Genomic DNA, 22251 nt, shown 5'->3' on the forward strand with positions numbered 1-22251 from the left:
TGTTGATGTTGATGTTGATGTTGATGTTGATGTTGATGTTGATGTCGATTCTGGGTCAACTGGTTTACACTGGCTTACACCGCCCCTGTGCACAGGTACTGGGCCTACAAGAACGCATGGAGCATGGACGGCCTCCCCGGGATGCAGCGCGGCGTCAAGACCGCACTCACCGACAACGTCAAGCCCATCAAGAAGATGGTCGGGCCGTATGCGCCCGAGGTCAGCCGGGTCAGAAAGTCGACGCGAACGTTTACGATATGGCATTTGATCCTGGCGGCGGTGCTGGGGGCGCTGAGTATTGTGGCGGTGGGGTTTATTGTCGTGAGATCTGGATCCGTGGCGGTATGTTATGGGAGGGAATGTGCCACGATGTATTGTGTTGGGTAGCCGTGAAGCCGTGCTTGGGGGGTGGGATTGCTGGGTAGGTTGTGCGGGGTGCCACGTCAATCGTAGGAAGTATGGTCTTGGGTAGAGACTCTCAAGTCCATATGAGGGTGACGTGGTGGTGGGTGGAAGGCAGGATGGCATACTCCGAGAGCACAGGGTTATGAATCACGAAGGCGAGGCTGTAAGGTATTGATCATGTCAGTGGATGGAAAGGCAGAATGGCATACTACGAGAGCACACGGGCCAACGATCACGGTCGCGAGGCTGTTTAGATATTGATCGAGTCTGAAGCCAAAGTGGGACATTGTATTGTAATTATCGCTAGCCAACGCCTTGATTTGGGGGTATCAAAAGGAAACAATATCAGCCTGTACAGTACATGAGTATCAATTTAGGGGCGCCAACAGCGTGCGATCATCTCTTCTGCTCACATCCATCCACAGTGCCACGGAGCAGGCATAACATGTGGCACCAACTCTTGGTAACATCGACCTTCGACGTTGATGTTCTAGCTCACAGCTCTACCACGGTATGAGCTGAAGCTTTCTTGCTTGACGGGGCAGGTCCCAGACTGGAAAGCCTATCTATGGGACCATCACCCAGGGCCGAAGATTTGTCTTACTGATCTGTCAAGTGCCTGCTCTTGTTGCTGAACAGCGGCAGCAACAGACAGCCGACTTTGGCAGGATGGTAAATCCGCGTGTCCAACACAGTCGTGCGATGCTGAAATCTTTCAGGTAAGAGCCCTGCTTGAAGTGTGGCATGGCACTCTCGGGGACTGCGCCACCAATGGCAGTGACAAGGCTCGGTCGGTGGGGCGGCCACCCATGGGCCTGCGCAGGGATCTTTGTCGGTATGCAGTTGAGAAATTCCATCAATGGGATGCATTTCTCTCCTGGGAAGCAGAATCTGGCACTGGCCATCGAACCCTGTCAGCGAGGTTTGTGGTAAGTGTGTTGCCGATTTGGGCCCTCTCAGCCTTTCTTGTTGCTTGATTGGGAATAATCTGCCGTCATCTGGCACACGGCCACTGCATTCCTCCCTATCCAGTCCAGTTCGTAGAAGAGCGCATTGGATTTGTGTTTCGACCGCCGTAACATGCGGTGACTGTGCTTGTGGGCCATCCTGTGGCTTATCTTGTCCTGTCGTCGTCGCTGCCGCTTGCGCTCGATCCGGCCTTGTCGGGTCCTCAATCGAGTGTACAAACTCTCGTCAGGACACACTTTGCTGGTGCTGGCCTTGAAATGCGGTTCAGGTGTGCGCGCAGCACTGGTCCAATCGTCGTCACTGGAAGGAGGGGTAGGACTAAGGGAGGTGCGCTGGAGTTCGCGGGGGTCGAGGAGGGCGAAATGTCCCTCCAAGTAGAGGGCGTAAGAGTTGCGCCTGAGGAATTTCGGCGTCTCTTTGGTTTGTTCGAGGGTGGTCAATCTGGACTGCAGCTGGGTGGCGAACAGGTTTGCCGTCTTCTCCTCGAGGAAGCCGCGGATGCCCTCATCTGGGACGACAGACGGGGATCGCGTCCGTGACTCGGTCCAGCTATTCTCATCCGACATCAGAGCGGTATGAACATGTTTTCAGAGGGTTACGAGGTGGTTTGGTGGATGATGCCAGCTTTGTGAGTCCTGGAATCAGACAAACGACGTTGTTGTTGGGTGCCAGCCACCGCCGTGCACGTGCCGCTTCTGCCAAGCCGGCAATTACGGGAAACTCCGGGCTTGGCCGCGAACAAGCGCCGTGCCGCACTGCGACCAGCGACCGCCACTCCAACCGCGACGGGACGGTTTGTTGTGGCATTGAATATGCTTGTGGATACCGGTGTACTTCCAGTGTGCATCCTGTGATGATGCCGAGTACTGCCTTTCATGGCTGATGTTCTTCGATGAAGATAGTCTATCGACAGTCCAAGAACGCGTCGAGATGACAGTGACCAGATGACCAGGGGTAGTGCCCGCGGAGCGTCTGCCTGTTGCAGCTCGACGCCTTTTTGGGGCCCCTATAAAACCGATTACTGACCACCAACAAACCATCCTTCCTACGTGGCATTCTTTCCAGATTTGCGATGGCCAATGCCGACGAAGACGGGACCGAAACTATTCCCAATTCTCCAGACACTCTGCTCCTGGAGGATTCTTTTTTCAGCCCAAGAACAAACGCGAAGCTAAGAGGTGACTTTGCTCGCTTAGTGCCTGTCAATCATAATGCTATCCTTGCATTTCATTCCATTGCTGAACGCACCCGGCTTGAGCCAGACTGGAACCCGCATATCCGGAGATTCCTCTTCATCGAGGATACGCCCCGAGCAATCTCACCCGAATGGGATGGTACTAGTGATACCAATAGCGATGCGACGGGCCCGCTCCAGCAGGGTCAAGTATTAGCGGGCTACTATAGACTCAGCCTCGATCTGATCACCAACCACCCTCGACTCGGTTGGGTGCTTGGTTCTGGTAGAAAGGATCTGCCCAATGATGGTGTAGACTTCCTGTTGACCCTCCAGAAAAATAGGCATCATGTCCACGGTAGGCATGCTCGTCTCGTACACGCGCAGAATGGCGCATTGATGCTCGTTGTCGGCAAGGGAAAGGCTGTTGTTGTGAATGGTATTGAGCGGGTGGAGGGTTCTCAGCGGGTAATTGGATCGGTCCGCACGGCGCTCGCCTTCGGTAACTTGTCCTACAACTTGGAGTTCACAGGCTTGAACGAGACCAGCTACCGCGACAAGTTGGGAGAGCTTTTCACAAAGCTCCATCCTGATGGCGACGTCCCGCCCATGTCTCTCGAGCTGACGCCTCTCGAACATCACCATGAATTACATGGCTTTCTGATACACTCTCCGTTCGCCTCCGGCGCCAGCGGTGTGGTGTCGGCGGGCTTCGACAAATCAACGGGCCGGGCAGTTGCCATCAAACGCGTCAAGCGTACACCAGCGACAGTGGCAAGGATACAGCTGGAGATCCAAATCTATAGGAAGATTGGTGACCATCCAAATCTCTGCCACCTTATGGCAGACTTCTACTCTGGAGGTGACGAGTACAGCACTGGGAAATCCAAGATCAATGATGTGTATCTGGTACACTCACCTTTGGCCAGACAGACCTTTCTCGACCTGACACTATCGAAAAAGCCAGGTGAGGTCCGATTGTCTGCCTTCCACCAAGTTATGAAGGGATTGGCCCACCTCCATCAGCACGGAATCATGCACAGGGACCTGAAGCCTACCAACATGATGCTTGTTTCCTACCAGCCTGTACATGCCATCATCATTGATTATGGCAGTGCCACCTTCGACACCACTTCGACAGACCACTACTGCGGCACCATCGCCTACCTGGCACCCGAAGTACTGAGGCTCAAGTACGAGAAGAACAGGAATTTGAGACACGATGCTTATGATTGCCGGGTCGATGTCTGGTCGATGGGACTTTCCGCGTATCAACTGTTCTTCCAGGAGCCCTGCAGGTGGGAGAAGGGCGTCAGCAACACCGCTCACAAGGAGATCATACGCAAATTGAGGTCTCGTCCCGGATCTATTGCCGACACACTCGAGAAAATGCTTTCATGGCAAAGCGTTCATCGGCCCAAGGCTGATGAGGTACTCCGCTTCAAGGGCATTTGGTCTAAACTCGGTGATGCAGCCGAACGTCCAGAGGACGAGCATGCCGCTCATTCTCCACACAATGCGAAGAAGCCGAAGACATAACATTCACCACCGGCAAAATCTCTATGTGACTAGACAAAGCGACAAAGCGACAAAAGACAAGGTCGTGGCTATGTTATCAAGCGGTCTCCCCGACACGAGTCACAGCAACAGCACAGTGTGTTATCAGCCTACCTGCGAGCGCCCGTACCAGGTTGCGCGTGGCCGAGTGGTTGGTCAGCCAGCCGTCATTTGGGCTACGGTGCAGCTAACCGCTACCATAGAGGCCCTCAGAACTGGCAAGGCAAAGTGATCGCCAACACCTCGTCCCCTCTCGCCGTCCGCCCTCCTGAAGTGGCTTAGGCTTGCCGCTGGTGTTCGGGTCGAGACTCGATCAATGATGCCGTGCACGGCAAGAGAGCGAAAGGCATGGAGCTTTCTCCACTCGCTGAGGTCTTTCAAACTGGTCCGCTTACATCTAGACCTTCGAATGCATCCAGCCGGCGGCAATACACTGTTGCACTCGGCCCAGGAGTATCCCACCCTTCCAAACGAAGGACGGCGTAGAGTTCTGTGAGTGTGTACGTACGAGAATGAACCGACCGCGGACCCCAAATCCACACTTGGAGTATTTCCTGTCGTGTTGAAGGGACGCAGTGACCGGGTTGTGCAGGCTGTAAGAGGTGTGTTCATCATTCGCAGGCCACGTCCAGGCACAAATAGCTGAATCTCCTTGCATTCTAAGACCATTGAGGAAGGAATTTGAGCACAGGTGCAGAACTGGAAAGCCGAATTCGAGACTTCTTTTAACTATGGCGAACGCCCACAGGAGGCGTAGAAATGCGACCAGCTCCTGGACATGCTTCGGCGGCAAACGGATGGGGACAGCCTTGTGAACAGCCGAAAACTTCGATGAGGAGGGTCACTACTCTCATCATGAAGGAATTTGGCAGGGTTGTTGAAGTATGGAATTCATCTGCGACGGCTCCTCCAGCAAGGAGCACCACGCGACAGTCGCAACCTCCTCAGCCACTGTCTCTCATCTTCTTCTCACAACCGACTCTTCAGCTCTGGCCCAGGCCACCACTCCTTGACATCTTTCCTGATCCAGTCCACAATTCCCGAATTCACCTCCTCAGGACACTCCAACGCACCCCAGTGGCCTGCTTTGATCACAAACTCTGTCAAATTCTCGCATTTCTTGCGCATCTCCTGCATGAGCCTCGGATTATATACCGTCTGGCAGACAGCATCGTACTCGGTGTGCACGAACAACACTGGCATCTTCAACACGCCGTCATTCGCGCTCTTTTCGAGCGTGTACTTGCGGTTCGCGGCGTGGTTCAAGTACCATGCTGTGGCCCCGTGCCAGCCTTTCTTCTTCGCACTCTCAACTAGGGCATCGAGCATCTCCTGGTCCAGAACCGTCTTCTCAAGTGGAAAGTCTGGCACCGGCGCCCCAGGACCGCCGAACCAGCCTTTATGCTTGGTCACCACGGCGGTCCGTGCAGGCGACTTCCCCGCCACGGCGTTCCCTCGCCCGTACACCAACTTCAAGTGGACCGGGAGGTTCGATTCGAACTGCCTGTCCAAGGCCTTGGGCTCCTGTTCGTAGAAGACCTGATAATCCCACTGTCCGTAGGGGTACTCGTTCTCCGGGTACAAGCCGCGGTCGATCAGCTCTAGAAGCGCAGGAAGGCCGAGCTCGAGCGTCCGGTATGGCACCGAAATGCCCACCATGGCACGACAGACTTCTGGGTGATGACTTGCCAGTGCCCAGAGCGGGCCGCATCCCCAATCGTGGCCAACCCACACGGCCCGCTTCCTCCCCAGACTGTCCAACAGCTCCAGCAGATCGGGCACGATTTTCTCGAGCGCAAAGTCCGCCGGGTCGCTCGACGTCCAGGTGCCGCCGTAGCCGGGCATGTCTGGGGCGACGCAGTAGAAGCCCAGCGATGAGAGGGAGAGGAGTTGTGGTTTCCATGTCAGCGCAATGGCGGGCCAGCCATGGAGGAAGATGACAAGAGGCCCTGTTGTAGGCCCGGCCGTCAGGTAGGTGTAGGGTTTTTGGCTGGTCGTGGTGGTGAAGGTGTGGCTTGTTATGGAGGGCATTTTGTCGGCGGATGTCCCGCAGAGGTACCCACAGGATTATCGATTATCGGGAGGTGGAAGATGTAGCGTCGGGCGGGAAATCCTCTTGGTGTCTTTAAGTTAGGTAGAGCAAGTAGCACGAGTAGCACGAGTAGCAGCTTCTAATGTAAGGAGTCAAGTCTTACTGAATCGAGGAGCCGAGGTCGTGCAGAAAGAAGGATGACCACCGTACCTTGGCTCTTGGGTAGAATTTCCGTGTATATACTGTACGCAGGCCACCTGGCGAACAAATAGATGACTACGCATACACGAGTACAGTAAGTAGTATTGTAGGAGTCCGGGTACTCGTATGGGCGAACGCAAGGTTCATTGACCTCGGTCGGCTCGGCGAGGCGGAGCAAGGACTGTTGTGGTCTACATTCATCCACTTATGGCCTGCATTACGAAGACTGGTTTGCTGATTAGTGAACCGGCGCAGGGAGTACAAGGACTGTGACTCGTGTGCCAACCGAGCAGAAGACATGGACAGTCAGAGTCCGATGTAGTCAGACGGCTGAGCAGAGATACGTACGAATGCTGTGCTCCATCAAGGTACAGAGTACGGAGTACGGCGTATGTACTTGTGGTTACAGCAGCAAGCCGATACTTTGTACTCTGTACATATGGAGCAGGGAGCATCGTGGATTGCAGGTGGGGACAAAGACCACCCGTAGTTCGAGGGTCCACCACGCTCGTCCTGGCATATGGCCCGTCAAAGTATGGGAAATGTCTAGAACGGCATTGTTGGGGGCATGGGTCAAGCCTGACCGTTGACCACAGTACTGTGCATGTGGACAGCTTCAGCCAGGAGCAAAAAGGTCCGGTCAACTAGCTGGCCCGAGGCGCTGAAGGAGATCGTAGATGCTGTGCTGTAGGAGCCCTAGGCAGCGGGCAGGCAGCAGCCCTTCACTCAAGCACCATCCCCGCAGTAGGGACGATAAGCGCGGGAGGGGAGGCCGGAAGGAGATCAGGCGATACCTAGAACGCGCAGGTGGAAGCCTGAGTGGTCCCTCCCACAGAGATGCACAGTGCGCAGCACCCCACAGCGTAAAGTGTAACTGGGGTGTAGCCAGCTACACAGTACTGTAGGTGCTCCCCAGATCTTTAACTGAACCACCTCTGTACTGTGGTAATGCTAGCTACTGTCTGCAGCAGGCCGCACGGCACACTTGTAGAACCTACAGTACTACATACCTCCAGAACTCGCCCCCAGCCCCGAAGCTGCCTACCTAGGCACTAACGACCATCGTGGTCGGTGCGCCCAAGGACACCTAGTGGTCTCAGCTAATAGGGAACGTAATGCCCCGAACAATGGTCACTGCGGACTCCCTGTAGTTTCGCAACTCGACTTGGAGTATCTCCTCTCGTACACGAGCAGAGTCGAAGATGAACTGTCCGATCACGGCCATGTCCTTCGAACCTACTGTTACTTTGTACGATCAAGAGAAACCCCCGCATTGCTGCACGCCGGATGACCGATGAGGCCAGTCCCTCGGGCGATCTCCAACAGCGTGAGAGGACAGACCCCCTCATATATCAGAGGTGGGATATGGAGGGAACCATCATAAGCAAGGGTTGAGATTCAATTGCCGACTTATCTTTGAGGTCCTTCAGCAACCTATCCTCCCCGTCGGCCAGATCCAAGAACGAGAAAGACAGAGCGAAGCGCATTGAATCGAGCAAAGATGATTTACGAACTCCGCATCTACACGACCCTCCCTGGCCGCATGCCAAACCTGCTCGCGAGATTCGAGAACCACACGCTCAGGATCTGGGAGAAACATGGGATCAAGCAGTTGGGGTTCTGGTACGTCCCGTACTCTATGGCTAGACTGGAGTCAGCGAGCAGTGTATTCAGCCGGCTGTTTTTCTCAGACAACAGGACACTCGCATGAGCATTCCCAGCTGACGTGGCGGATTCATGTAGGACGACGCTCGTGGGGCCCGATGCCAACGACCTGACCTACATGCTGGCGTGGGAATCTCTTGCCGATCGGGAGCAGAAGTGGAATGCTTTTTTCAACGACCCGGAGTGGATTGAAGCCAGAGCCAACAGCGAGAAGGATGGGCAAATCAATGCCAAGGTCGCGAGCAGCTTCTTGGTGCCGACGAAGTTCTCGGCCATTCAGTGATGAGTTGGGGCAAGGAAGTGCTGGTATTGGTACAGAAAAATGACAAAATGGGTAGCCCATTCGTGGTATGCTCTTCTCCGTCGTAGCTCACCGTCAGACATCATGACACCGTTATTATCATTGTGTCCCGGCAGGTCGCCGGCTGTGAGACCAACTCCAAGTTCTGTCAAAACATCTGTCTGTAGAGGTCTCTCGTGAGCCAAAGCCGGGTTTAGGAAGGGGTGACGTTGCTCCTATTACCGAACAATTGGGACATTCTTCGTTTCGTGCTTGATATTCCGCGGTCGACACAGGAGGATTGGGCTGGAGTCGGTTGTGCACCGGGTCCGCCCTTCACTTCACCTTCGCCAGCGATTCACATTCAGCCTCCTCGGCCCAGAAATGTGCACATATATTTTATGGCTGTCGAATTCCTGCCAACAATTCCTCTGCTGGTTCAGGACAAACTAGCACCGGGCTAGAAGGCGTTCCAGTGACGAATTGTCGACAACTCGATTCGACTCTTCAACTGTGGCTCTTCCCAAGGCACCCTCGCTGCGTAGAAGGCTATCCGAGTGTATACGAGGATGAATTTGTAATTCGAGCGAGGCTTAACCGGCCACCCTGGGGCGTACTCCTTGTGTGGTGATGTCTTGGGATTTCGACAGAGCTTACCAACCCAGCCAACCCAGGAATCCAGAACCAGAAATCCAGGCACCGATCATCAACAGGACCGACGGAAAAACCGACCCACGGTTTTCGCTCACCATGACCTCCTATTCAACTGGGGTTCATGGCAGAGTTTTTGACTTTTCGTCACCTGGCGTGTGTGCTGAGGTGTGGTGGTGATTGTCATGCCAAGCATGTGTAAAGTGTCGAGTGAAAAGGAAGTGAAGGAACGCGACGTGTTCTTTCCGTAATGGCTCCTACCAGGGCAGCCCCAGCAGCATAGTAATATATGCAACCCGTTTCCTGCAAGACCTTGCTGACATTCCTCTGGCCCGACTTCAGCCGACCGAAGATGCAAGTCGTCGAGATTCGCCCTGAGATGAAGCGATGCAGCCGACTAAACCGTGTCTGGCATGGCCGACCCTCTCCACCTCCGCAAACATCCTCGGCATCTTGTGTCTTTCTTTCAATTTCCAGCCTCCCGGCGCCCCAACTGATCAAATGTCAGCTAGAACAACATCAACCTGTTCACCATCATAGACGCAGCCACCGACCGTAAGCGATCCGGCTATACGTTGTCGCCATACTTTGTCACTCCGTGCTCCTGCCCTCTCGACCCAACGCTCCACTCCACCGCGCAAACATAAACAATGTCGAGATAACAGAGAATGACGACAGTTTCGCCGCCCAAGCCGTGGGAGCGTGCTGCCTCGACCGGTAAATAACTCCGCACCCCAGACTCCCCAGGTTCGGGGACTTACTGTCGACAGCTACCTCTGGTATGAGCACGCCCATAGCCTCCTCTGCAATGACGGCACCATCATCAGATGCTCTCCCGTCCGCCGCGCCAACGCTCCCCGATCGCCCATCAACACTCAACTCGGTGGTCAACCAGAACGCCTCCAACTTCACAAACCAGAATCGCTTCGGCATGAACTCAAGTCCCTATTCCTCTCCGTACTCATCCTACAGCTCGCCGTACTCTCGCTTCGGCGGTGGCATGGGCGGTGGCATGTACGGCGGAGGTATGTACGGTGGCGGCGGCTACGGCTATGGAGGTGGCATGTACGGCAACAACATGTATGGAGGAGGGTACGGCGGGTTCAACCCAGGGATGGATCCGAACAACCCAAACAACCAGTCGCTGACGCAGACGTGGAACCAAAGCACAGCGGCGACATTTCAGATTATGGAGAGCATAGTGGGTGCGTTCGGTGGTTTTGCGCAAATGTTGGAGAGCGCGTACATGACGACGCATTCGAGCTTTTTTGGTGAGGCAGATTCCCGTGACAGAAGCGTGCAAGAGCTATCACTGACGCCCTTGTAGCGATGGTCTCCATGGCCGAACAACTCGGCAATTTGCGCCAAACGCTCGGCTCCGTGCTCGGCATTTTCACACTGTTGCGCTGGATGCGCACATTGATCGCCAAAATCACAGGCCGTCCACCCCCAGCAGATGCCACAGCCTTGACCCCGGCCGCCTTCTCCTCCTTCATGTCAGGAAACGGCAACTCCGTGCCAGCAACGTTACCAGATGGCTCCCCAGCCCCGGCTCGCCCTTCCAAAAAACCATTCATCATGTTTGCAATTGCCGTCTTTGGTCTACCCTACCTAATGGGCAAACTCATTCGCGCGATGGCTAGATCCCAGGAAGAAGAACTCAAGCGGCAACAACAAGCCGGTGCCCTCACATACACGACGAACCAAAACGGCGAGCAAGTCCCCATCGACCCGCGAAAACTGGATTTCTGCCGCGTGCTCTATGACTATACCCCCACCCCTCAGTCCGGCGGGATGGATCTCGAGGTCAAGAAAGGCGACTTTGTCGCCGTACTGAGCAAGACCGATCCCGTGGGCAATGCCTCGGAATGGTGGCGGTGTCGTGCCCGCGACGGCAAAATGGGCTACCTGCCTTCGCCGTATCTCGAACCCATTCAGCGGCCCGCGCCGAAGACACAAGCCCAGATCACCCAGGGAGGGCAAACTGCATCGGCGCCCGGGAGCCGTACGCAGACGATGAAAGCAGAGGGCCCGGCCCAGAAATTATTGCTTGAGCAAGCAGATAGGACGAAGAGTCTAAGCTCGATCTACGCGGGGACGAGCGGGATGAACAAAGTTCCCATGCCGGCCAAGGCGCCCGAGTTGAAAGGCAAGCCCGGGGACATTAGCGTCGAGAGTTTTCAGAAAAGTGCATTTTATTCATGATCTCGTTTGACGTCCACGGGCTTTGGACAAAAGGGGTCCTTTTAGCGAGCGGTGGGCGAGGTAGCAGTAATGATATCCCCCTTTTTTGTTTGGAACTGGAATCTTGTGGGCTTCTCAACTGAGGGTGCTCCACCATAGTACGAGGGGCCAGGCTAGATTGCAATCGTATGCAAATGACCATGTGGTGGTAGCGAAGGAGGTATATTGTATAATATCCGGAATGGAACTTTCGAAAGGCCAAAAACAGCAAAATTTCGAGGCAGGGGACTGGCTGGGTATACCAGGGCTAGGGAATGTACTTGCGTACAAGTACGAGTTCGACGAGCTAGCGACGCGACGTGAGGTGTGTGAGTTGGACTGGCCTGTGAAGGCTGTTCGGGCAGCGTGCATGGAACGAACGGCTACGGGTACATAGTCAGCCCACCGCAGAGGAGCGACCTCCCAACCAAGCAAGTACTGTATACTTAGCAGCAAGCAAACCAAACATCCTGACTGGATCTGGGTCAGACCTGGCAAACAGTCGGAATTGCAATCTCGCCAGCGTTAAGTATGTATATAGGTCGCCATAATGCGAGGTGCAGTTCCCACCCGCCATAGATACCTACTGTATGTGTATGCAATGCACCCTTGGAGCAACGACCTAATTACATCGAGGACAATCCTGGATCAGCCGACCAGATGACATCCAATCCGATCCGACTCGGTCAGATCGGGGATCGAATCCCAAAGAGCGTGGCATGCCTGGTCTACCGCCGTCTGTCCCCCTTCTTGAACCAGAAGAGTAATTATGTACGCAGTATACGCATAATTACGGAGTACTGTGCGCCTATAGATACCAGTAGTATGCGGTACAATATGAGCCCTTCGGCGCAAAGGTCAGTAATTACTGTACCTACTGTAACTTAGGAGCCCGATAGAACGATCCGGACAGTTCATCTTCTGCTGTACTGGGTCTAGTGTGCTAGTGTATCGCCTCGGTGTCCATGTCTAGGTGCCCTGCTTGCTTGCTTGCTGTACCTTGCTTGCTTGCTGTACCTTGCTTGCTTGCTGTACCTTGCTTGCTTGCTGTACCTTGCTTGCTTGCTGTACCTTGCTTGCTTGCTGTACCTTGCTTGCTTGCTGTACCTTGCTTGCTTGCTGTACCTTGCTTGCTTGCTGTACCTTGCTTGCTTGCTGTACCTTGCTTGGCTTCGCTTTGCTTTACTTCGCTTTGCTTTGCTCTGCTTCGCTTTGCTTTGCTCTGGCCTGTCTCATGTGTCCACGTGTCCACACTTCCAGCTATTTGTTATACTACTGTAAGAGAACACTCGCCGGCGTGGGTATAGTTCGCATATTGTGCGATGGTAATGCCGTGACGACGATGGATGAGTTCCCTACCACTACGGTATACAGACGGGTATGTAGACTCGGTGGACCTCGGCGCAGTGGAAGGCAACCCAACACCATTAACAAATATAGATTATACGCAGATCAGCCCAGAACCCGGTTGCCGGTACATAAGTCGTGCGGCAGAAGAGGAAGTCGAAGAGGAAGTCGAAGAGGAAGTTCGATCTCCCTAATCACGTCGATTGTGATCTTGACATCCCTGACTTTCATGGGCTTGTATCTCAATAAGTATAAAGAGGACTACATAAATGATATCTCATCTCGACTATCCACCGATCCCCATGCCGTGTTTCGGAAAGGACGAGAACAAGACAAGCGATACAATTGAATATGCTATCCCAAGACAGATATTTTGACGACACTTCAAACTTCACTTGCGATGCGAGAATGCGACGCGATGGTACTTTAGAGATAAAAGCGACGGACCAGGAAATGGCGAACACAACAAATAAAGAGCCGTAACAGCAATAGCAACAACAAAGAGTACCGATACGGGCCAATGGGTCGCGAAGTTGTCCGAGAAACAGTACGAAACCACAGAGGTATCTGGCCTCCGTCCTGGGCCGGGCGGAGCTGGGTCGAGCTCATCTGTGCCCTGCCCCCGTTTCGTGCGCCAGTGTTGCAGCGCGTCGCGTTGCGCAGATGGACGAATGACCGTTCAAAGCCTGTGGTCGTGCATCTTGCGAGCCACCTTGACGCGCGCAAGTTAGCTATGTAATCCTGAGATTGAAGTCGAAAATAGAACTTCACACGTGAGGCAGTCTGGCAGGCAATGGAAATCAAACCAAGAGCCTCTCGCGGGAGTTAGCTCACCTCTCGCACACCGTCCTCCTCGTCAGCGGATGAAGCCTCGCTATCGTCATCGCTATCGCTGTCCTCCTCACTGCTGTCATCACTATCCCTCGACGACGCTGCTGCCTGGCTGCCTCTTTGGGCGGCGGCACCGTTGACCACGAGGGGTCCCGATCCAGTAGACGAGATAGACCGCTGAGGCCTATCGCTCGCACGGGAGGGTCCCCTGACGGCGTCTCGCGACCTTTTGGACTTGGCGCCCGAAGCCGCTGATGAAAATTCCACATTCTTCTTCTGCTTCGATGCGCTGCTGCTGGCGCTGTCCTGGGGGGTGTGCAATGGTCTTCTAGGCCTTGCTGGGCCAGAGGGCTCGTTCCGCTCCTGCTTGACGCTGATCTTGCGGTCTCGAAGGATGTGGCCGTCGAGGCCGCGGACTGCACTGAGAGCCTCGGATAAGGTCCTGTACATTGCCCGTGCGGTGCCCTTGTTCTTGCCGGGGTTGCAGTGGTCCGGGTGGATTTCGAGGTAGAGAACATTCCCGTAGCGCTTGAGGAGGCTGCACAATTCGCTTTCGGATTGGTAATAGGGGAGGCTGGACAAGAATATTGTTGTCCCGTCGTTGATGGGACGAGGTGGAAGTGGTGCAACGGGAGAGGCTGGGGTTGGACCGACTCTGCTTGAATAGTGTGCGCCATATTGGGCAGGAGCGGTCATTGTCTGTGTGGATGCAGTTGATGGAAGGTAGACCTGCTGACTCGAACACACGCCCGCAGCATAGGGGGCGACTGGACCTCTGGGGGCGTGAGGAGAAGGTGCTCCCTGCTGCGATGACCACCCGTTCACTTTGATATACTGTGGGTTGCACGTCAACGATGCTGATGGTTGAGCTGCCATGGTATATGCTGGTCTTGGAGAGAGTTAGCAGATGACTCTGCCGCTGTTGGCCTCAATACATACATCGCAGGCTGTGCTATGGCCATAGAGCCTTTAGGAGGATGAGACAGGCTGGCCGGTGCTGCAGAGTCAACCGACCCGTTGCTCTCCTTTGGTCCTTCGACTGTTCTCAGGACGCCATTCTTTTCACGCGTACTCAGCTGAACGCGGACACGCTGGCCGTTCCAGCCGCGAGTGCACAAGTTCTCTGTAGAGGATAAGGACTGAGCTCGGGGTCTAATGTAGTGACTTACCATAAACCTTTACTGCATCAGCTCTCCCTTTGATGGTACAATGCCCCATCTGGGTTCCATTACCAACCTCGAACACTTCGGCTTTCAGGCTCTGTTGGCCTCCGAGGTTCCTGGTCATGTCTTTCAGCTCTTGCCATCGACAATGGCGAGGAATCTGTGGCGGTCATAGTCAGTTTTCGGAGTAGTCTGCCAACCTCTCCCGTACATACAGGTTGGACCAGGATGATATACTGTTCTTCGTCTCGGCTCGACGTCCGGTGTCGATGAACGTTGCCTTTTTCGGGCATAGTTTCGCATATAGCGGGGAAGGGCTGACACTGGCAGGGCTTTTGAGGGCTAATCGTCGAGATCAATCAAAGCTTTCGACCTGCTTATCGCGTTCTTTCCATCGAATGGCAACAGAGAGGACGCAAATGGATCTGGCACTCTTGTTGACAGAGGCCTTCGGCGCAGGTGGGCGGGAACTGGATGTGAAAGTCGGCCTCTATACCTTTGATCTGATGCATATGGCTCAGATCTCAGGTGGAGCCCAATGGCGACTTCTTCTTGAAAAGAGAACTGAGGGTCGATCCCGTCGAATCCCTCTCCAAACGGCGAGGTTATCTCGTATCTTGCACACGCCGGGCGGATCCAGAATCAGCAGGGGTGAACGTCTGGTACCGTCAATTTTGCTCTCCCACATGCGCCCTAAAAAGCGATGAGCCCCAGGCCGAGACAGAGACAGAGGGGAGCGATAATGCTCGAATTCGCCGAATGGTTGTTTTGTCCATAGAGACAGCAACACTCTTCATGAACGAAAAGACCTGATTGCGAGTGTACTCGAACCGTGCTTTATACACACGACCTACCAGTGCTCATTTGCTCCGGTGCAACAGTGGCTTGGGCTCTCGTGGCAGTAAATTCTCTCATCAAGGCAGTATAGGTTCAAGACACGTAAAGCAGATTGGCTGGTGGGGAAGTTGACACTGAGTGCTTGGGACAAATCCAATGACTGAGGTTGCTGCGAGTCAGCATAATCCGGAGGTGCCCTTGGGTAGGCCCCTTTGCGAGAATGTGATATCAGATATATCACTCCTGCCTCGCATACGGCAAATGCGCCTGTTCTCCTCCTAGTGGCAGCATCACTGGTGAGGTTATGCCACTCGAGGAAGGCTCGAGTATCTGGGGTGGCGTCCTTCCACCGGACCGAGTTCGGGTTATCCTTGTTCAACGTTCGAGCAGGCCATCGGAACAGCGATCCCTGCAGCCTCATTTGGCAAGCTGAGAAGTCCGTGCCAATTGTGGTAGATGCAAGACCTTGCTAGGCCGTTAAGAGCCAGTCATAGCGCCGCGGAATTGGCACCCATGAGGAGAGGCCATGGGCTGTCATTCGGAAATGGGGCTTGCTGGAAATATACCCAGCATATCTCACGTAGGGAACGGTCTGCTGTGAACCCATACGGAGTCTGCGGCCGACTGGAATCAAGAGCGCTTATGAGGTTATGGCATGGGGAGCAGATGGCGGCATCCGCCATTGTTCATCCGGCTCTGAGAGACAGCCGCAGGCTAGTGCTAGACAAGATGAGGACAGTGTAGAGACTGTACCAATCTCCAGACCTGTGCATGAGAACCCAGATTAGACCCCTGTTGGCGCGATCGTGTCCATCGACCTCGGGTCAATGATAGATCCGATCGAACATGAGGAAGAGCATGTCAGTCCAAACCCCAGTCTCTTCACTTCCTCGCTTCGCCTCTTCATTGGGCGACACTCGAAGGGGACAGAGCGTCAGGAAGCCTCCGAAGGGGGACAGTGTAATTCAACGGCCTCTTCTTGCACATCCTCGTGCTCATACAAACACGTTCCCATTGTGTTCAGTCAGTGCTCGGTCGCATGAGGAGCGATTGGTGGCGTGCCCAGGCACCCAGGTCAGCTGGCATGCACTGGAATCTCGGTACAGTTCGTGACACCCTCGCAACTTCGGTACCAAAGACACCACTACGATAGAACGACGTGACTGCTCGTACCAATAGCCAGTAGTTGAGCGATCATGCGGGTACCGAACAAACACGAGATCCTGTCACTTCTCTTGAGCTGCAGCTGTGAGGTGGCGTCAAGATTGATTGCTGAACGGTGGTCGGTTTCGAAGCTGCTTGTTTGGGATTGGCAAGCCATGTTGCGCCATCTTGCATGGGCATCGTGATACTAAGTCCTGCACTGCTGTGCTTCCCCGGTGGTACAAGGGAGATGGAGAATTCGGGCTCGCGCATTTGCTTTGTTCAACCGAGCGGCTGGAACTGTCATCGAGATCTCAGCCGGCGCTTGTTGTTGTGCTACTGTACTTGGGGACGCCCATCGTACAACGAATGGGGAGAGGCCGTTCCTCCGGTGTTGCCGTCGGCCATGGAGTTCGTCTCCAGTTGATTCGTCCATCGTGAGAGAAGCCATCGCTTTCGGAGCGAGCATCAATGGATCGGAGCTGGAGATTTCCTATACCAGACATCCAAAATATCCTCCGCTCGAGCAGGTTGGCCCGGCTCGCACCTGCGCAACATCTTCTGACGCAAAGACTGGTGGTCATGCCGCCTGTCGCCTGCTACAGTACCTGTCACGACCGCAAGGGTTGCATCAGGCTTGGGCTTCCATTCTGTGTAGAGGAAAGCACGATGCTCGACGACGGATGAGATTCACGCAGCGCATTTTGTAAACAGGTCTAGATGGTGTGTAAATTGCTCGATTACTGGATGTTCCAGTGTACGAAATATGCAGCCTCAATCCAGCAGAGGACATGCTTCGAGCTACCTCCGGTGTGTACCTGCATGCCAAATGCAATGTCATACCCTAGAAAATGTGCCAAAGAAAACAAATACGCCCTAACACGCTCGCATCATGTCGTAACCCCATCAGATTCTCATGGCATTCGAAAATCGCCCGACAGGCTTGTCTTCGACCTCGCTCTTTCGGACTCATGATGGCGGCCGTCCTTGTCGCACCGTGGCGCGTTCTGCCCCGTGTATGCCTCTTATGAAAGTACCGATTCCCCATCTTTTTGATTCATGTCCAATTGGACTGCATTGTCTTCCTCCATGTGCTGGATCCTGCGTAGTACGAGATGGCTTTTGTTCTCGGATCTGCTCCTTTGGGTCTGGATTATCGCACGTCACAAGTGTGTTGAATGTTTGGTACCGAGGTAGGTCTTGATGTATTGGGACTCCAGAAGGAGCCGGATGGATTGTAATCTGAAGGGGGCTTTATGTGAATTTGTTGCCTTGGACAGACTTCATTTGACAAAGCCGACGACGTTTGCACATCTCGTGCAGTAGTAGGAGTTCATTGCAAACTTGACTGCACCGCTGTGGTGTGCAGGCATTGAGGTATCAATGCTCAAGGACCGCTGACACCGCGAGCAGCGCACGATGTCCAAGGATGACTTTGGAGAAACAGACCGGCTTGATGAGAGTGTGTTGATGCTGTCATCGCTTTTGCCGGCTTGGGACATGGGTTTGACCCTGGAGGCACCGCTGGCGGCGTGCGTTTGAAGCTGCAAGACTGAAGGTGTCGACGCCATGGCCACTCGGCGGGCTGTAAATGGGAGTTGTGTGGCTTGAGTTGCTGAAGAGAAGGATGGGTTGGGAGAGTAAGCAGAGATATGGTACTTTGTATAGCAAGAGACTGTTAGTCAGAAAGACAATATGTACTGAATATGGCAATGTGTATATGCTATGGCAGATGCAGGAAAGGGAAGCAAAGCAAACAGCCTCCGAGGCCAAAGTGGAGGGCAGAGACGAGATATGGTGTCGCGCGGACGGGGTAATGGGAGCATGGACGGCACGATGAAACACTGGATATGACGGCAAACCAAGGCGACGCAGAAAAATGGCCGTGAGCAGATGCAGAATCTCGATGTCGCGGCTCGTCGAGGGAAGGGAAATGGCATGGTTCCAATCAGCGGGAATGTGCAATGTCGATGGCCAGCGTCGAGTTCGATCTCGGACCGCAAATCTACGCGCGGCGCAGCCCAAGCCACGATGGCCCGGAATTTGGAGCCCCTCCGTATCCTCTACCCCTCCAATCATCGCGTTTCGGGAACTGACTGTTCCGCATTCGGCTTGGCTCGCCGTTGGGATCTGCGCGAAGCACTCGTTGCAGCGCGTCTCATTGGTCTGCGCCACACCTTGACCTGCTTTTTGAGGCCGGGGGCTCGTCAGGTTAAAACATCCGTGTTAGCTTCGTCATCGATCTCTCATCATTTGTTCTAGCCACAACCCTCGGCAACGACTTGGAGACCGATAGGCTTTCGGATGGCTTTTTCTAAGCCGACGGAAAAATTGTTCCAGTGCAATTGAAGCTGCTAAACTGGCTCCGTGCGTGGGGTTCCTCGAGCTCCACGTATTCAGACTGCGAGTGTCCAACTCTCATCGTACGAGTATACCTCGTACTGTGTACGGAGTACAGTCCGGCACCCCCAGCAACGCAGCCTGAGCGCAAGAGACATCCGTATATTCCCGGTCCTTCTCCGTATAGGCAGAACGTTGCAGCGCTGAGGTTATTCTAGACCTTGTGGAACAGCATAGCCGATCCGCAACTTCCGCTTCACAGTGAACTTGTTGCTTCTGGCCATGGACAGAAATCTCCATCGCCGACGAAGTGTCGCTGCCGGCTCGCAACAATGTTCCGGACTTTGCTGGGGCAAGAGAAACCTGTGCAGCAATACTTTTGACAGTCTAGCAGGCACTCAGTACTCGTACCACAGTACCGCACCGCTCGTACGATGCCCAGTGGCTGGGTCGTCCTACTGGGCCAAAGTCAGAACTCGGCTTCTCGTCTGGTGGAGAACCCTTGGGGTTCCCCGTCATGCTTCACAACTGAGGCGTCAGACAGGCAGGACGCTCTGGTACTTAGCAGTGGATATTTCTTCCAGTATTATGCTTGGCTGGGGAAATGTCGTGTCAGACAGATAGACTATTGTGTCGTCGGCCTCAACTGGACTCTCTTCAGCCACGTTCTGGTGATCGGCAATGCAGACTTGCGACTGTCGTCTATCCTGTTTTAGCCACAGTGAACTGAAATTCAGATCTCAGTTTCAAGGGCTGTCTAATTCGTGGTGCTTCCTTTTCTTCAACTTCATTTCATCCGTGCATGGTACATTCCACCCACCACACCATCTGTTGAGGTTACCGAGCCGCCATCTCCGATAGGACTCGGTAAGCAGTGCGTCATTAATCTCCCGGCCCGAATAACGAGCTCCACCACTTTGCATCTGATACGGATCGATCCTCTATCGCACACGGTAAATCTCCTCGATTGTCCAACGTCCGACAACCTCACCACGACGCTGTTCGAGAAACGAAAAAGACCGGCCATACACGAGCGTTTTGAGCCACGAAAAGTCTAGCCGCACACTTGATTGAACACAAGCGACGCAATCGGACAAGATGGGCAAGCAACCCAACCTCTACAGCTACCCCACAGTCGACGAAGTCGCAGCCCATCTGCGCACCTACATCCTTCAAGCCCAGAAAGCCGCCTTTCAGCGACATGACGCCTTCAAAATCGCCGTCTCTGGCGGCAGCCTTCCCGCTACCCTGGCAAAAGCACTCCTGAACGCGGGCGAGAGCGAGGATCCTGCCTCAGCCCCACAATTCTCGAAGTGGGAGATCTTCTTCGCAGACGAACGGGCCGTGCCTCTCGATCATGAGGACAGCAATTACGGGTTGTTGAAGAAAGATCTACTGGAGAAGGTTCCGAAAGAGCAAGGCACTCCGACAGTTCATCCTATCAATGTGGAACAACTGGATAACACACAGGAGCTGGCGGATCAATACCAAGAACTGCTCACCTCGAGTTTCGCCAGTAAGGACTCAGTGAGAGTGCCCGTCTTTGATCTCATTCTGTTGGGCTGCGGGCCCGACGGGCACACCTGCAGTCTCTTCCCCGGGCACAAATTGCTGCGTGAGACGGATGCCTGGGTTGCGGCGATTGAAGATAGTCCGAAACCACCACCAAGGCGGATTACCTTGACTCTGCCTGTTGTTACGCATGCGCATAAGATCGCATTTGTCGCTACAGGTGGTGGGAAAAAGGCCATCCTGAAAAAGATTTTGGAGGCTGATGACGAAGGACGGACCCTTCCGTGTGGACTGGTGAATGAGGGCGGTGCGGACAAAGTCAGCTGGTTCACAGATGATGCAGCTGTCCAAGGCGTCGCATTCCCGAGAAGGGGCAGCCTGTGATCTTCTTGATGTTCGACCATAAGGCATAGGCGCACAGCAGGCTCTGGAGCACAGGCTCTCGGGCGAGGCGCGAAGCACCTGCATAGACGCAATGAAAGAGTGCTGGACGCGGAGGATCAGGGCGACTGTGGCTTTTGAGTAGCCACCGTACGTCTACCCGCGTATCAACGGCAGAGATGGGTGCGTGGCAGAAAGCCCCGGTCTGTTATGTATACTGCGTCCCACACGATGCATGACGATGAATGTGGAGTTGGTGGTGGACTTCAACTTCCCTTGCAGATACCTTCGACACACTGACAAGATGTGGCGGATGTTCATAGACTAGATTTCACTTCAGCACATTATGTCTATTCCTGTCATCCAGTTCTTGTGTCGCAAATATGCAAATCATGAAGCTGGTGCGGTCCTGGTATTACCACTACTACCCAGGGTGGTCGAGTCAGCCGTCCCTGCCATCTTGCCCAACCAGCTGCGCGGCGCGGCGAGTTCATTCTCGGTGGTCCATTTCGTGGCCTGCGGGCTCGTTCGACGGCATCTCTTTTAGTCTAGCATTGTCGGCTACTTCTCCGTTTGCAGGCAACTCCGATATTGCAGTCGGCCTCTTCTCCAACAATGCCTGAGAAGCTGGTGTGCCTTCCAGCTCCTTGCGGTCAGGCTTCATGTCGTCTGAATGGAGTTGTGCCTTTTCGTGGGCCGCTTGGTCATCTTGCAGTGCGGCTGGCTTCTTGCGCCGTCTTCGGAGCAGAAACCATACGACGATGATTACCACTGCTGCACCTCCCACTCCTCCTACAACACCACCGGCTATTGCCGCCGTGTTTGAATGATCTGCCGCAGGCGTTGGGGCTGCCGCCGCACCCAATGTTGAGTCGGGCTGGGAGGACGTCGCCCGAGGAGGAGAGGCGGTTGTGCTAGTGCTCGTCGAGGGAGCTGTGCTGCTGCTCGACGAGATAGACGCGCTAGTAGTGGACGTTGTCGGCGCTGCGCATATCAGTCTTTGTTCCCGATGCGACCAATGTTTTCCTTACGGTTGGATGTCGAACAGTTGGATGCGACGCTGCTCGATACTAGGAGATACCCGGCGCACCATGCATAGGAAGAGCCAACAGACGCAGTGTACGACGATATCTGCTCAGGGTCAACTGAGGCAGTAGGCTCTGCGAGTCCTTGCTCTGCACACCAGTTCACATAGAAGCTTAGGATAGAGTAAGTGGCGTTCGTCGTGCTGGAGCCTTGGTAGCGATCTATGCATGCTTCGCACGCATTCAGGGAGCTCATAAACTCCCCATCCAGAGCACAGAGTGTGCTGGCGACTTGTCCAACCAGCTGAGCGGTTATCGAAGCATTATCTGTTGCACCGCGTCAACAAAGGACTGCCCACTGACGCTCCAGTAAAAAGGTGAACGCACTGCAGATACCGTAGCATGGGGAGGGTACGATTATAATAGAACTGGTGGCACTCTGCCGCTTTTGAAGCACCACCGCAACAGAAGCAACAGACACAACAGACGTTACGAACACATCCAACCTCATTGCG

At 54.3% G+C, this 22251-nt stretch overlaps 9 protein-coding genes across 9 annotated transcripts in view; 5 read left to right on the forward strand and 4 right to left on the reverse strand.

Moving 5' to 3' along the window:
* A1O7_06931 (uncharacterized protein) overlaps positions 1-387 on the forward strand; it is a gene marked incomplete at both ends in the record, with an annotated part of 1512 nt that extends 1125 nt beyond the window's left edge. The window contains one exon of the mRNA XM_007760931.1: positions 96-387. Coding sequence (XP_007759121.1) covers positions 96-387 — 292 coding nt within the window. The remainder of the gene's footprint in view (positions 1-95) is intronic.
* A 974-nt stretch (positions 388-1361) lies between these two features.
* A1O7_06932 (uncharacterized protein) lies at positions 1362-1940 on the reverse strand (the record flags this gene model as incomplete). The annotated part of the gene is made up of 1 exon (XM_007760932.1): positions 1362-1940. The coding sequence occupies one exon, from the start codon at positions 1938-1940 to the stop codon at positions 1362-1364; it is 579 nt and encodes a 192-aa protein (XP_007759122.1).
* A 506-nt stretch (positions 1941-2446) lies between these two features.
* A1O7_06933 (serine/threonine protein kinase) lies at positions 2447-4087 on the forward strand (the record flags this gene model as incomplete). The annotated part of the gene is made up of 1 exon (XM_007760933.1): positions 2447-4087. One exon carries the CDS (start codon positions 2447-2449, stop codon positions 4085-4087), a length of 1641 nt encoding a protein of 546 aa, XP_007759123.1.
* Positions 4088-5074: 987 nt separating this feature from the next.
* On the reverse strand, positions 5075-6136 carry A1O7_06934 (uncharacterized protein; the record flags this gene model as incomplete). The annotated part of the gene is made up of 1 exon (XM_007760934.1): positions 5075-6136. One exon carries the CDS (start codon positions 6134-6136, stop codon positions 5075-5077), a length of 1062 nt encoding a protein of 353 aa, XP_007759124.1.
* Positions 6137-7839: 1703 nt separating this feature from the next.
* A1O7_06935 (uncharacterized protein) lies at positions 7840-8286 on the forward strand (the record flags this gene model as incomplete). Its single annotated transcript, XM_007760935.1, has 2 exons — positions 7840-7961; positions 8082-8286. 2 exons carry the CDS (start codon positions 7840-7842, stop codon positions 8284-8286), a joined length of 327 nt encoding a protein of 108 aa, XP_007759125.1.
* A 1456-nt stretch (positions 8287-9742) lies between these two features.
* On the forward strand, positions 9743-11139 carry A1O7_06936 (uncharacterized protein; the record flags this gene model as incomplete). Its single annotated transcript, XM_007760936.1, has 2 exons — positions 9743-10205; positions 10262-11139. 2 exons carry the CDS (start codon positions 9743-9745, stop codon positions 11137-11139), a joined length of 1341 nt encoding a protein of 446 aa, XP_007759126.1.
* Positions 11140-13329: 2190 nt separating this feature from the next.
* A1O7_06937 (uncharacterized protein) lies at positions 13330-14012 on the reverse strand (the record flags this gene model as incomplete). Its single annotated transcript, XM_007760937.1, has 2 exons — positions 13330-13909; positions 13990-14012. 2 exons carry the CDS (start codon positions 14010-14012, stop codon positions 13330-13332), a joined length of 603 nt encoding a protein of 200 aa, XP_007759127.1.
* A 5904-nt stretch (positions 14013-19916) lies between these two features.
* Positions 19917-20714, forward strand: A1O7_06938 (6-phosphogluconolactonase; the record flags this gene model as incomplete). The annotated part of the gene is made up of 1 exon (XM_007760938.1): positions 19917-20714. One exon carries the CDS (start codon positions 19917-19919, stop codon positions 20712-20714), a length of 798 nt encoding a protein of 265 aa, XP_007759128.1.
* Positions 20715-21201: 487 nt separating this feature from the next.
* On the reverse strand, positions 21202-21992 carry A1O7_06939 (uncharacterized protein; the record flags this gene model as incomplete). Its single annotated transcript, XM_007760939.1, has 2 exons — positions 21202-21695; positions 21743-21992. The coding sequence occupies 2 exons, from the start codon at positions 21990-21992 to the stop codon at positions 21202-21204; spliced, it is 744 nt and encodes a 247-aa protein (XP_007759129.1).
* Positions 21993-22251: the final 259 nt, after the last annotated feature.

Source organism: Cladophialophora yegresii, assembly GCF_000585515.1.
Source record: "Cladophialophora yegresii CBS 114405 chromosome Unknown aczIN-supercont1.5, whole genome shotgun sequence".
NCBI classification, from domain to species: domain Eukaryota; kingdom Fungi; phylum Ascomycota; class Eurotiomycetes; order Chaetothyriales; family Herpotrichiellaceae; genus Cladophialophora; species Cladophialophora yegresii.